Source organism: Astatotilapia calliptera, chromosome 20 (genome assembly GCF_964374335.1).
Source record: "Astatotilapia calliptera chromosome 20, fAstCal68.1, whole genome shotgun sequence".
Classification (NCBI taxonomy): Eukaryota; Metazoa; Chordata; class Actinopteri; order Cichliformes; family Cichlidae; genus Astatotilapia; species Astatotilapia calliptera.
In genome coordinates this window covers 28,438,228-28,453,672 of record NC_137441.1, presented here as the reverse complement: position 1 = coordinate 28,453,672, position 15,445 = coordinate 28,438,228, and the positions used below count along the sequence as shown (strand labels likewise).

At 40.5% G+C, this 15,445-nt stretch overlaps 1 protein-coding gene across 3 annotated transcripts in view; it reads left to right on the top strand.

Annotated features, from left to right (window-relative positions):
* Nucleotides 1-15,445, top strand: part of cep104 (centrosomal protein 104) — a 39,647-nt gene that overhangs the window by 22,373 nt on the left and 1,829 nt on the right. For 2 of the 3 annotated variants that reach the window (XM_026153874.2, XM_026153875.2), the window contains exons 14-21: nucleotides 3,691-3,891; nucleotides 6,351-6,446; nucleotides 6,724-6,811; nucleotides 7,937-8,009; nucleotides 8,204-8,312; nucleotides 8,459-8,597; nucleotides 10,456-10,523; nucleotides 12,683-12,770. In XM_026153874.2, the coding sequence (XP_026009659.2) occupies nucleotides 3,691-3,891; nucleotides 6,351-6,446; nucleotides 6,724-6,811; nucleotides 7,937-8,009; nucleotides 8,204-8,312; nucleotides 8,459-8,597; nucleotides 10,456-10,523; nucleotides 12,683-12,770 (862 nt within the window). The remainder of the gene's footprint in view (nucleotides 1-3,690; nucleotides 3,892-6,350; nucleotides 6,447-6,723; nucleotides 6,812-7,936; nucleotides 8,010-8,203; nucleotides 8,313-8,458; nucleotides 8,598-10,455; nucleotides 10,524-12,682; nucleotides 12,771-15,445) is intronic. The other variant, XM_026153879.2, reaches the window with a different exon arrangement.

Here is a 15,445-nt window from a genome sequence, read left to right as displayed (position 1 = left end):
TACTCTCAATTTTATTAACTTATTCTGGCAACAGTAAAAGAAAAAGCCACAGTCTTGCAGTATTACAGTATGTGCTGTTCGGTAGATTGACAGTATGTCTAGGGACACGTATGACATGAGGTCAGTTTTATTAATTTAGCTAAAGGATTTCTGTTGAGGAAAACTCCGAATATGAACAAGGTATTTAGTGATTTCGTTTTTCTGTGTGCACCTCGTGGTAAAGGCTCACAAACTGTGCAAAAACTGCAGAATTTGTGATGTACGCGTACCACCGCCGGTGCTGAAATGTGAAAATTTCTTAATGTTCAGATGTATGTCCACTGTGCAGTTTAACATAGTGTTTTATCATATTGGACCAGCTTTGAGGCTGAGATTAGAGATTACATCAAGACACTTATGGCAGGTGTCTCATTCCAAAAGTTTTTTTCTTCCCTCGTGTCATTATTATCATGTTTCTCCAAGACATCCTGGTCTTTTAAATTAGCTGAGCGAGTCAAAATACGAGAGAGAAAAGCATGCCTGTAATCTGGTGCTTTTCCAACCAGTGTGTGAACTCAGATATGAAGTAAACCTCTTGGATTCATGGAAAGGATTTCATTAATCCGTTAAAAATGTGCGTAATTTTTAACCACTCCTACTTTACCCCCCCCCGCGCGCACCGCCCCGTCCCACTCCCAATTCAACCCTAGTCTTGAGCAAATTGTTAGGTTTGTCCTCTGAGTTTCTCCGCCTATTGAAGCCAAAGCCACATAGGTGGAACTGCACGGACTGTGTTTGCATGCTTGGGCATGCTTGCATAGCTCCTAACCCTTTTTTGTATTGACTGCCACATGTGTTTGCTTGGAAAATATTTTCTGCCTGAATTGAGATGTAACAGGACCGCTGCGCTTCTTTCCTGACTGTCACACTTTCTGCTTTCATGTAAAACACGAGCAGACAGCATGTTTAAACTGAAAGTCAATGAGAAATTTATGAATTGCCAGTTATTTTTATTACTTAGTTGCCTTGTCCCCGATGTTTCCCTTCAATATCCCTTAATCCACCTTGCTAATCAGATTTGGAGCTATTTTACCCGCAGACTTCTTCTTGTTAACATCGGGCACTTTTAACAAACCATCATCAGAGAAATTGCAACAGAGGTGTTAATATTTCTCACGGTGAAGACAGACAAATAGAAATGGTTTGGTTTAGTTTCAGTCTGATACATAACAATAAGTAATGCAACTTTCTTTTTGAAAGAATAGAGTGTTCAGGCTGGCTGCTTGAATTATCCCTGTTGCACAAACACAGAACTGCTACACTCTTCCTGAGGGTACAAAAGCAATCATGACAAACCACAAAGCTGAACCCGTATCATCATTGTGGTGACTGCGCATGTGAGCGTTCCTTGCAGTACTGTACTTTCCCATGTTATCGTATTTCTGTCACACTTAGGGAGAAAGATCTGAATGATACTGCAAAACATACATAGCTTATCTATGTTCATTTGATTTGCTCTAGCAGCTAGGTAAGTTACTGAATTGACTGAATCTGGCAGATGAAGCACCTAAAATGTTTTTTCCCTTTAAAAAGACACGAGCACAAGTGCTCAATTCACATGAAGGATGAACTGATGACAGTTGAATATCAAGGTCATTTTCAGTTGGAAAAAGCCCAGATACTGATTATGACAGACTTTGAAGTGATAAGGTTTTACATGCAAAAGGTCAACTTCACTGTTGTAGTAGTTCAGAATACTTTTTAAGGCCACAGCTCAGGAGCAAAGAAAACTCCATCCTCATTCATGGAAGTTTTTCAATTCTGTTACATCAGTACAGCGTAAAATGTGAGATTTAATGAAATCTGGTCAAATGAAATTTACTTGATTGGTATACATTCAGTTCATACTAAGCACATTTTCCATAATGAGTAATTATTTGAAAAAATACATATTTGACTATGTATATTTCAGTAGCATTTTACTCAGAATTTCATTTCAAGTTTATTGAGCGTGAAGAGTCATTTTTTGGAATGTGAGCATATTTCACAAAACTTACAAACATGTTTAATCCCCACATATTATTTCCATTCAAAGCCTTCCATACATGTTACTGTTAACCACACCTTCACGTGTTCACGGCCCTTAGATAGTAATTCTAGTTTATCGTGTCTTTGGGCTCCTGTGACTGTCCCCCTCAACAGCTCAGCTACGGTTTAGCTAACATATTTCCGTTTTTTTCCACTGTTACTAGGGTGATCTACTCTGAGGTGGAAGCCAGAGTGAAAAAGGGGTTGGAAGATACAACAGAGAATAATGGCATGCTGTCCCTGAGCCAGTTGAGCGAGGGATGGGTGGCCTTTGTACACACTTTACTTCTCAATGTTAATGTCCTCCACTGGCAGGATGGCCTTTCTATCATCCCTCTCTTCACAGCAATTATGCTGGATAATAAGTTCATTTTATATTATGAGTGTCACTCCTCTGAAAGGACTCTCAACAACGTTGTACATGAAGCTAAACTGGGCATAAATCGGATACTGTAGAGTGTAAGTAAATATGGATGTAGCTTAACACATCCGTGGCCTTTCTAAGAAAGACAAATGGTGTGTATCTCCTGAGGTGGCTTTCAAATGCAAAAAATGACGGAATCTGTTGCAGATATCGATCGAACAAGTTCTCTTTAGTTTGTTAAATGGGGTGGTTTTCCAAATCAGATGAGTTTTTCATTTATTAATTTTTTTGTGAATACATTTAGATATAATTTAGAAGTATGTGTTCCAGTATAAAGGTTTAATGGTAGAAAGAAAGGGGTAATGCACAGTCTTTTTTGGTTCTTAGATGTAATATCTTCCCAAAGAAATCAGGTTTGAAACAGTTAACAAGGTAAGCTTGTAGAAGGTCAGTAATCAGATTTTAAATGATTTTCTCTTAGCCCAGGTCTGTCTGTTCATCCATCCATCCACTGTCTTCCGCACTTCCAAATATGCAAACACTGTCCTGTAGTGTTTTGCATGTAGACTGTATACAAAAGATGGATGTAGCCACAGTGACAACACACTGTTTTATGGACATTTTGATACCTCATTTTCATATTTTTCTTTCTTTTTTAACCAAAAATGATCATATTCAGGTTACAGTATTAATTTAACAACTAATGATAGCAGGCTTGGTTTATTAAACTGCACCAACTGACTGTATGTTCTAAGTAACAAGCAAATAAAATACTAGGATTTCACTCGTCTAAATGATAGCTCATTGGACTGGACGTACTAAACTGGACATTGGTGTTGCTGTGTGGTACTTTTAGTATTTCTGGAAATCTGGTATGTCTTAAAACAAAAACATTGACCACCCAAATGGATATTATATATGGTTCATTGTGCCAGTCTGTAAGCATGTTGATAGCTGACGTTAGCTATTTTAAATGGTATAGCCTGGACTGTTTTGAGCACTTTGCTGTTGGCTTTTTGTTTTTAGCTTGGAAAAATGCAGCTTAAAGATTTTTCACATAGTTTTTCAAATCTGAATTGTAACTGTGACGTCAGCACATAAATGGACTGCCGTTTGTCGCTCAAGTGATGATCCCTAATTATCCCTAAATATTTCAACCTCAGTGTATTATATAATTTTTTTTGGCATATTTTGGATTAGAAATGGAATAATAATATAGACCTTTTCATGTTTGTGGAAACCCTGTTGTTCCCTGTTAGTTCTGTACAGCGGCATTGGCACACAGCGCATCAACAGTTCGAGAGCTAGCAGTGCGAATCATCTTATCTGTGTACCAAAAGGAGAGAAGTGCCGTCCTAATCTACCTTCCACCCAACGATGCTGCAGTCCGAAAGAACTTCCTCTACAAAAACCTCTTTGATGGCTTTGCCAAGATTGACGGAAAGCTGGTAGAGACTCAGGCAAGTGTTTCTTTTCCCCATTGCTGGTATTAAATTTTTATCTTATACTTGGTATCTTCTCTTCTTAAAAAAAGAGAAGAGGGCCTCTGGCGCATCGGCCTAACTAGGGGGCTCTTCAACTGACAGGGAGTTTGTTCCATCATTGCAGGAGTCCACTCTGCAGGTGGGGGAGAGTATAGGAGAGGTGGAGAATAAACTTAACCTGGGTGTCTACTGTCTTGTGCAGTCTGGGAGATGATTGAATGTTAGGGTGGGTACAGTTTCCTCTGCGGTGGGGTCGGGTGGGCTGCCCCGGGTCCTGTGGGGCTGCTGCCGTAGGATGGGCCCGGGCTCCCTTGCCTTGGTGGGTGCCGAAGGACGGGGGTGCCTACTGGGGTCAGCGGGGGAGCTGGCCCCAGGGAGGGGCATCTTGCTCCTCCCTTCTTTTCCTCCCCATCCCCGGCTGCCTCCCTCTTCCCGCTCCAACACACCCACCCACACAATTAAGGCCTTGGGGTGCGGGTGTGTCACCAGGGTGCAGGGGAGGCATCCACCCCCGTCCCCTTCTGGCCACCTGTGCCTCAATTTTATTCCACGACTTAGACATCCACATTACTCACACTCTCGTAAGACATACATATAGGGCCTTGAGGGTGGGCACGTTAACGGCGTCCAGTGGACGGTCTGTATTCAACCCCACCTCTGGTGCCGGTGCCCACCTCTCAATTTTAAATCCATGTAGACATTGAGGGTTCTCGGGAGGGGCCGTGCTAACACCTGCTGCTCTCTGGCAGCAGCACCATGCTCTCCCGTGTTTTAAATGCACCTTAGAACAACACGCAGCAACACTACACATGAGCGAGAGGAGGGAGGTTTGGGGTCTTCACACACCGCTGTTCTCTGCTGGACATCGGGGCGGGGGGGCTGGGAGGAGGTGTTGGCCGTCCGATTGGGATCTGGGATGCGGGGCCTCCCTGCAGCTGCGGAGCCTGGGGCAATATGCTTGCCTCCACCCCTGGGGGAAAGGGTAACATCTCCTGGGTCTAGGTGCCGTTTCCCCCTCCAGAAGTGAGGGTACCTGGACCTGGGGTATAGAGTTTGTTTGGGGAGTGTGATTGTGTGTACAGTGTCCATGTATGTCTATCCCTATGTTGGGTGAGTGCTGAGTATTTGTATATGTGTGCATGAGGGTGGGAATGCATGTTTGTGTCTGCCGGTAACTGATGCCCTCAGGGGTCGGTGCGTTGGTGGTTCTTGGTGTCCGGGGCTGGGCGCTCAGGTAAGCACTAGCTCACTCCCGGTGACTACTTGGCGGGGCCTGGTGCCTGTTGCTCGGTCAGGCCTCTTCCGGGGCAAAGGGGGCCCTCGGGCCTCCAGCTTCTGGGCCTGCGGCTCGGTTCACTCTGGCACAGCTGGCTGCCAGCAGAGCCGGCGGGCACGCCACTGCAGCCTCCTCTGACTTCTGCTCCGTGGCTACTGGGTGACCCCTCATCTGGGGCTCTCTTCAGCTCTTCCCAGGAAGGTGGCACGGATGCCCCTCCGGTGGTCCTCCTTGGGCTCTCGCACTCTGGGGCCTCTGGATGTCTGGAGCCTGGATCTCCTCCATGCCTGCTTCATGCCCTGGGGGACGGGGCTATGGCTCTCTACACCCTCTTGCAGACCATTACATGGGGAAACCTTTTGAGTACAAGCACGCTGAGCCACACAGGTGTGCACACAGGTGTTCACTGTTCATAGACATAAACTACACCTTTATTTGCTGCTATTTCCAAGCACATTATGCGCTGTGGTCCTGCTTGTTACATAATAACATTCAATATTTAGTATTTACTGCTGTTTACACTTAGCTAGATTAACGTGATGGTGTTGTGTTTAGTATGTTGCTCTGGTTTTTTTGCTTGTTTTCTCTTCTTTTTCTCTCAACAGGTGATCCAGGAGATTTTTTTTCTTCTTTCTCTTTTTAAGTGCCCTTTCTCACTGTCCCTCTTCCCTTCTGTTTTTCTTTTCCTTCATCGTTCTTTCTCCCTTTCCTATCCCTCAGTCATGTCTGTCCCATCTGTAACAACTGAAAATAAAATAAAATAAATAATAACAACAAAGGTTGATCAAATGGACCAATACGGCAAGGCCGTGATGATCCATTTGGCAAAGTAAATCCATTAGGTATCCTTGTTGGTCTTCAGACAACAATTCTGACGGCTAAAGAACCAAATGGGACAGGCACAAAAAAAAAGAATATTAAAACTACCCCAGAATTTGAATGGCTATGTAAAATAGCACCTAAAGCCTCAATCTGAAGAGCTTTAGGTTTGTGTAACCTTAATTCTAGACCTTAATAACAAGAGATGCCATAACTTAAGAAATGAAGGGTAATAATGTGTAAAAAGCTAACAATTACAGAATGAAAATGAATTGATAGAAGGTAAGCATGGTAGAGAACTGAATATGAAATGGACTAATGGCATGCCACCTTCTCCTAGACTTTAAAGAAAGGTGGGGGTCAGCCGGACGGACAGAAGGAGAAGGAGGAGATCCACTCTCTTCAGGAGCAGCTGGCTGCCTTAAAAGAGATCACAGTATGTTGCGCTGTCATCATTCTGCAATGATATCACATCTCATAACAACTGTTAATTTCTATTTATGACTCCAGACTGTATTTTTACCTCGTAGGTGGTCACACACCAAGTAATTCACATGCATATAACACTTACACATTATAGCCTCACTTTATGCCCTGTCTCAATTAAAGGCGAATGATTGCATGTCTTGTTTTTTGGAACTTTGCTTTTTGACGTTGACTGTTCTTACACATATATATATATATAAATATATATATTTTGTCTGCTTGTAAAGGAGAGAGGCAATGAAAGCACCAAAGGACAAATAGCCAAACGAGAAGTTCACAAAGCTGAGAAAGATTCCCAGAAAGCTGGCAAGGGAAGTATGTACCTACATAAATCACACTTCAGTTCCTACTCACATCTGAAGGTCTGAGGCAATGCACAAAAGGGAAATTTGTTTCTATGTGCTGACAAGGATGTGCCGATAAGCTCAGTGTTTTGAAATAGGCCCTGCTCATATGCAAACAGTAGGTGGAAAGGTGTTTTCAAGTCACCTTTATGTTGAGCTGTAATTTACCTGACCCTCCAGCAATTTTGACAAAAGAACAATTTTGAGGCCTTTGAGGGGATTGAAATTTGTAACACAGATTTCCATTTATGTGTTTTACTGTGTATCATAAGACTACGATAATCAGATCAATGGTCTTATAGATATGAGAGCTTAAAAATGAAAAGAAAAAGTGTTTATATTCAAGTTTATTGTTATATGTGAAAAAAAAGACATCATATAACAACAGTATGCAGACGGCATCTACGACCTCAGAATTTATACCGTAATCTAATTGTTATACCACTGACAGATTTTGAGATAGAGACCTAAAGTGTGTCCCTCACGCACTTGACTAAATTATGTATGACCTATTACCCCAGTACTTCAGCTGTGCCTTTAGATACAGAAATAATGGTGTAAAAAAATTTATATCAGCATGTGTGAGCATTACCTTTGCTTGAATAGCTTTAAAATTTGACAGGTAGGGTTTGTTAAAGTGTGTAGAAACACAAAGGTCTGTTAACCCTGTAAGACCCACCCCATCAAAAAATAGCCAGAAAATTAGGATTTTTTGCAACTGAGATGTTTATTAACCCTTATAACAAAATCCACTTTTTTTTTGCATATCATGTTGTGTATGACATATTTTTATTATATATTTATTATATATTTTTTGCATCGCATTTAATAGATTGGGCATTTTTGTTAACTTTTTGTTAACAACAATGTTAATTTTAGACAAAAAAAATAGTTTTGTCCATAACATTTTGAAATTATGGCAAGTATTGATCATGTTGATGAGATAGAGGTCTCAGAAACTCATGTATCAAATACGTTACAAAGGGCATTGTAGGGTTAATAGAATAACACATCAGTCATGCAAATTCTGAATTACAATATGGGTTTTGATTCAGTAGTGCTGGCTGTTACAGATAACTGTCTTATTAATTTCCAGCTGTCACAAAAGGGTCCCAGAACAAGAGGATGGAAAGTTGTAATGTCCAACAATCAATCAACTGTCTGGACAAGTATGTTCCTTAAAATCTTGTAAGCTATATATATATGACTCAAATGGCCTTTATTTTTGAGAGATTTAGTTTTTAGTGTGTATTCACTGCTTTTTCCAGTCGAGGTATTCATTTATCTTTCATGTTGTGTTCAGTAATTGTCCTATGGTAAACTTTGGTACCATTTGATCCTCTAACTTTACACTCTGTTGTAGCTTGTGTATATTCTGCGGTAAAAAAGACGAGTCTTTCACAGAAGACGGATTGGACCTTCACTACTGGAAACATTGTCCGATGTTGCAGCGCTGCGACGAATGTCGACAGGTAGACTGCTAATTTTTTTATTTATTTTTCTCACTAGGTTTTCACTTCTGTTATAGAGCTGAAGTCAAAGAGTTAGATCCAGCTGCTGAAAGTATCTGTTCTGCATTACCAAGTTGATTGAGTATAGCTTTGCATTGTGTTCACAGGTAGTTGAAATAGCCAGCCTTACGGAGCACCTACTGGGTGAATGTGAAAACAGGTCCAAATTCAGCCAGTGCCCACTCTGCTCAGAGGCTGTGGCCAGCGAGGACCTGGTTCACCACGCTCAGGGTCCTGGCTGCAATCGTGAGTTCTCTCTGATTTTCCATGCAGCAGGAAACTGACTCGGTTTTTTTAATATTTCTCTGTTATCACTTTCATTATTAGGTGGCAAAATGGTAGGCAGGAATGATTGTGAGAGCTTGGTCTGTGCATGGTAGGCCTCACTTATATGAGTGTAACTGAGAAAAAAAAACTGTACATGACAGCGAATGACAATTTCATAAAATCAAAACTGAACCAGTGAATATCCAATAATAGTAATAAGGCAGCAGTTCCACAATATATAATGCAGCTATTTTTTAATCTTTGGTAATTCAAGGTTGGATCTATTTTGGTTTAACTACATGAAATAATAAACTGGGAAGAAAAAAAACAGTTCAAAGATTTGACCTGATAAAAACAAAAGCAAAACATTTACATTCTAAAAACATGTCATTTTCCTAACCTTGTATATTACCCTGGATTTGTTAGTCAGGTGTTAGCCAGGTGACAGGAGGTGAGGTCCAATAATAATAATAACTAATACACACTAAAAGAAGATTTCTACTGAGCTGCATGCTCTCTGTAAATGTACTATTTATTTATTCATTTACATCATTATTTACATTTTTAACTCTGTAATCCTGGAGCACTGTCACGGTCCTGGGTCGGTGACCCAGTGTTTTGAGTTTCTTGTGTCTGAGTTTTTGTATTATGATCTTAGTTCTCTTTGTTGCCCCAGTTTATTCTTTAGTCTAGTGTCTTAGTTTGGCTTTCTTGTATTCTCTTTAGTTTTCTGAGTATTTAGTTAGCCGCCCTCTGTGTCTCCCTGTTATTGTTCTCTGTGTTTCTTAGTTGCTCTGTCTCTCCTAGTCAAGTCTGCGTCTATGTTACATTTCCTGTTTTACTTTGAAGGTCTGTGTCCTATGTGAATGTATTGAGTTTCGCTTCCCTTGGGTCTAGGGCTGGGCCATATCATAACGTTCACGGTAATAAAAAGCTGCCATTTTGAGTTCAATCCCGTTTCTCGTGAGTTTGCGTTTGGGTCCAATTCCTGCCTGCACACAGCCGAAACATGACAAGCAAACTAGCATGCAAATCAAGTCTTGACTATTTGGCTGCATATCATTTGGAGTGAATGATCAGTCTCTCGTAGGCCTGCAAACATCAGGTTTGCAAAGCAGCCAGCTCCACAGCTTCCTTGTTTTTTGTTTTTGTTTTTTGCAGTTTTACAGTAACTTAGCTATTTAGTTATCCTTTAGTTACGTTTCTCTTAATCCATGTCTGTGTTGGGATTTTCCCTTCCTTATTTTACTGCAAAAATGTCCTCTGTCAGATTTCAGCATTTTATTAGTTTCAGAAGGCATACTTCCTGAAATAGTGATTAATTATTCCCCTATAGATAAACCTGCTTCCCCTCGTGTACTTTTCCTCCTGGTTTTAACTCGATTTTCTCTGGGTTTCTTCCACTGACTTTGGGTTTAGCACCCTGTGGTTGTACATTTCTTTGATTGCGTTTGACTCAAATTATTGAACCGTTCCGTCTGAGAGTTTGTAACCTCTCTTTTCATAGTTGGGTACCGTTGCTCCATCGCATTTACACATGTTCACAAAGCCAGCATCTTCAATATTCTGCAATAAAACACTGCAAGGCTTACACCACTTCTCCAAATGTTCCATGAGTAATTGACACGGCAAGCCTTTTGTTTACAGTAGTTCCTGTTGGTTAGGCAGATAAACAAAACTTTCACTTGTGCGTAAGCATACGTTTCCCAAAATAGACCCAGTGCTCAAAGCTGTGTTTTGTTTGAAGCAGATTTCTTTCAGTACTGTAAATTCATTCATGGGAACTTTTCTGTAATTCTGTAAGAGCTGACTTGAAGGTGTCATCTTTGTGTTTCAGCCCCCGTTTTGGGTAAAGGCTCCAACCACTGTCCTCTGTGTCACAACAACTTCACGCCCGGAGAGGAGGTGAGACTGTGTACTTGCACAAGTCAGTTAGTTAATTATGAAATAATGGCAACAAGTTTCAACATTGATTTATTGGCATATGCAGAAATCTTCTTTGTCAGAAGCAGAAGTAGAAATGCTTCACATATAATAAAACAGAGAAGCCTTTCACAAACGAGGCTTTAGCAGCAAACAGGTGTTGAAGTAAAGCACAGCTAATGTTGACCTTTAAGGACTTCAAAGAAAGCAAAGCCTTTGTTCTTAATGGGCTGTTTCACTGAGAAGATGAAGTAAGTACAATCACATTCCTCACATTCCTGCTAGTCTCAGAAGAACAAAAGACAAAAGATTCTGATTAGCTGCTCATAGATAAAACTTAACCGGATACAGATTATTCAGTTTAATTAATTTTATTTGTATACGACCAAATCACAACAGCAGTCACTGCAAAGCTGCAAGTTATATTGTAAGGTAAACAATAATACCGAGAAACCCCAACACTCAGATGACTTCCTTTGAGCAAGTACTTGGCAACAGTGGGAAGAAAAAAACTCCCTTTTCCCAGGAAGTAACCTCTGGCAGAACCAGGCTTAGGGAAGGGCGAGAGGAGGGATACAAAACAAAGATGCCCTGTGGACGAGAACCAGAGATTAATAATACCTACAGCGTGGATTAGAAACACATTCACACATAGACAATGAACACATCTCATCTTCCTACAATTGCAAAATAGACCACATTTTATTTGAAACAGCGGCAGTTTGGCTGCTGACACAGTTCACAGCTCGGTATTATGCAGGTAAAGTTTCATCCCGTTTGTTTCTATTCAAGATTTGACAGTCACTGCGTCAAATGGGAAATATAAATAAACCTTGGATACACATTTGAATAGAAGTTGTTGAATGTAATATAAACACAGGGATAATAGTTTTGTGTCATCTTTAAAAAGCAGTGCTCGTATTTCAGTGCTTTTGGAGTCGCACAGCCATCCATGCTTCTCTTTGGTGTGTCTGGGAAGGTGAAAGTGGATACAGAGCGAACAAGATTCTCTGTCTCACAAGGAGACGCAACGCTTGGTTCTCCGTTTCATTCATCTTTCGTTCTGGTTTGTGTCTTTGTGGGGCCTAATGAATCATGCAACTCATGTTTCAAAGACACAGTCTTCCTGCAAGTGTGCTCGCCCCGCCTGCCTCAGTTAGCAGCAACATTGTTGAGACACTTAATAGACCAGGGCATAAAGACCTAAAGGTGTGACTGTTGGGAAAGTTTGTGGATGTCATATATTACTTAATTTCCCTTGGCAGAATCTGTAGAGCAGATGTTTAATTTTTTCCAAGGAAAAAAAAAGGAAATGTAACTAAAGCAAAGTTGTAAACATAATGTAGTAATGGTCCTTTTTATATATGGATAAATGCAACAGTTTGACTCGATCGCCCTTTGTTTACAAATATCCTTTCCTTTCATTAATATTCTATGTAGAAAGGCACATTGCCAAAGAATGATGCTTTACTGCACACTACAGTGACTAACTTCCCTCCTCAGTACATACTGACAATCTGAAGTCAAAGTAAAAAGAGACAAAGAAGGTCTCTAAATGAAACGGAATTACTAGAATGAGGAAAGAGGTTTCAGAGTTTTCACTAAATATTTTTAACTGTAATAATATTAATGACATAAGTACAGCTTGCTTGTCAGGTGTATTTAATAATATCCATTTAGTCCTGTTGGTATGACAAAATATGAGTTAAGAACGATTCAAAAAAGACAAAGAATCACAAGAATAATTATTGATTAAACTTCTTAAACCTTAAAAATCACTTGCAGCCTAAACAAAACACGAGATATAGATTATACACATCATTTTTTCCAACTTTATGGTGACACGTGCAAAGTATTATTGAGCCTTTCCTGCGATGCGTTTGTGCTCTCATTAAAAGTTTGACTCACTGCATGCAGTTTCTCACTTCACGCCCTCACATAAGGGAGAAAAAACTCACAGAAAGTTGCACTCTCTTTGCTGGAGGAGAGGCTGTAAGCCCAATGAAAGACTGCAGTGTTAGTAGGTAGGGAGGGCAGCCATTCAGGCCTTGACTGGGCCTACAGTAACCCCATGGTTGTCGCAGTCGTGAAAGTGCCTGGGAGAGGAGCAAACTCACTGAGCTACTTTGTCCCTGTTCCAGGCCTGGAAGGCTCACCTCATGGGCAGAGAGGGCTGTAAACAAAACTCACGCAGGACTGCGGCATCCCAAAGAACCCAGCCAGCACAAGGTAAAGCATTCATACACATCCCGTTTTTTTTTCTTCTTTTTTAGCCACTTTCCCAACGCTTACTGTGACAGGTACAGAAAGCACCCACGTTCAGCAGTTTTCCACTGTGGTTTTGTCCCCTAGTTGATAAAAGGATGTATGTAAATTATAGTGAGAGATTAATTTGGAGTCTAGTGTAATGGGCTTTAGTGTATCATTTAGATTGATGTATGCTAGAACCCTCCTTTTTGGATGTGTGATTGATTGTTTTGTTTTTTTGTATCATACCTGATTGTGTGGTGATGCTAAAATAGCCCGTATTACTGTTTACATTATTTGATGCCAGAGAACCTTTAGTTCACTGTACACTTTAGGGCCATGGATCATTTGAAGCTGTCCTGTGGAGCTTTTTTTGTTGACAGTGTACACCTACATTTTATTAATCTTTTGGCATGCTACTACCACCAAATGACCATCGTGAGAATAACTTGAAACATATGAAACCAGGGACCTGCTCTGAAAAATGTTGCTTCATAAGTTGACTGTTTTTGCAGTTGATCTTCATGTTTTCATTCTCACTGGCCGTCTTTGAAATTCTTTCCAGCTCACATTTGGAAAAGTGGCGTATAGGTGCATCACTGGTTTATAGCACAAACAATAAGCGTTTGATTTAATCAGAATGACATCACCATGTTATGCTGACATCGCAAAACCTTTTTGTTTATACTGGCCTTTCTAGTATTACAGGTTTCTTTGTTAAGTCTCCTGACAGTGGCGTGTCCAACGGGGTGGCCTGGGAACCAGACTGGCCACCCCGGAGCTAAAACAATAAAATTCAATGAAATATCAAATGTATGATTATGTTTTCACAGTGAAACTCAGATATCCAAGTGTGAGTGAATGTAGCATCGGCTTCTGCACTATGAGCATCATGTTAGCAAAGGTAGGAGAGCCAAGCACAAAAGACGGCACCGCAGAAAACAATTTTTTGGCGAAAGATTAACAGGTTAACATAGCTGGACTGGTCTTCGGGTGGGCTGATGACTATTTTTTTTTTTTTTTTTTGTAACGGCATGAACAATGACAGGTGGTGGATTGGCCAGATGCTGGCCGATGTGTAAAAATAACTTCTTCTCTCATTCTCTCCCCTCCCTCTCCTGTTCCTACTTCAATCATGAAACTGATCAATGATCAGCTGATTGGCTTTTCTCTCTTGTTTATTTATCGCCCACTTTGCGCCAGAAAGAGGAAACCAGCGGATGTCATGCTAAACAACAGCAGCACGTTTAAGCTTGATCAGCTGTTGTTAGAATTTATTTAATATTAATTTCTAGTATCAGCTGATGTTTGCTGGAGCCACAGCCGTAAAAGCTGCTGGTCATGATGTCGGTTTGGTTATCTGGTGAGAGGGAAACATGAAGATGAAACCAGGAGATGTCCTTACTGAATCATCAGAGCTGTGATGGAGAAACAGGTTTACCTTTTAGGTGACATGAATGAGTTGAAGGGAAGTTATGAACTGTTTCTGAGAGATAAATAACACCAGGATCCTTTTCTAAGTAGCTGACAGCTGGTAACTGTGCAGGGGCGGATCTAGCAAAGTTTTGCCAGGGGGGCCAGGTAGGGCATTAACAGGGAAAGGGGGGCACAAAGAAATACTTTTCTTTCTTATTCTCATTTAAAATATCTAGCTTTTATTAAATAATTATCTGAATCTTGCGAACAAAGTTTTTATCTATCTTAAAATGTATAGAAATCATACATATACCAAAAAGACTGTACATCACTGTCACAACAGCGTTTGTTTTCATTCAAAGGCTTTATGGCTTTAATACCTGGGGGGCCGGTCTGTAGTCAAAATGCCCAATTTTTTGTCCCAGTCCAGCCCTGCAGGTTAATACTGGCAGTGTCACCATGCCAGCTGACTGTATTTCATCATCAGCCAGTGTTGTTCTTTATACATCAATATTACTAAAGTTTACCATAAGGCAGCATAGAAAGTATTTACTTGCTTTCAGGTTTTATTCAAATGTTAGTCTTATCAGTTGTTTCCCCACTTTTTTCCTGTTTCAAAATCAAACAACAGTTTGTAAGAAGATTATCTTCTTTTTTTAACAGGCAGATAAAGTTTTACATTGGCATTGGCTAATTTGCCAATTGTTTGTTACAAATGTTCGTATTTTAATATTCAAAAATGTTTTTGCCCAAAACATATGTGCACTATATGTCAGTAAAAATACTATGCAAATATTGAAGTCCTTGAATGCTGAATAAACACTGACAAAGCACTGATTGTATCTCTTGTACTTTATCAACACAGTATCTAAAAACTTTGCACCGTAGTGGTTAAAATCTCATTCTAATAAGAGTTAAAAGTGCATTCGGTTATTAGGTTTATAGGGTTATTGAATTATGGAAAACGGTTGGTAGAATTTTTTTTTTAAACATTATCTGCCAATTACATCTGCCACCCTTCTCCAAATCTGTGCCCCTACCTGGCCCCCCCAACAAAAATTTTCTAGACACGCCACTGTCTCCTGAACAATTTATTCTTGTCCTCTGTGGAGGGCACGACTGAGAACTTTTATGTAATCTACAGCGTCTTCTGCCAAGAGGAAATCCTGTGCTATCTGCTGACAACTCATTTGTTGGGGCTGGGCTAACAGGTTTTTACAGATGTTATGATTCTGTTACTA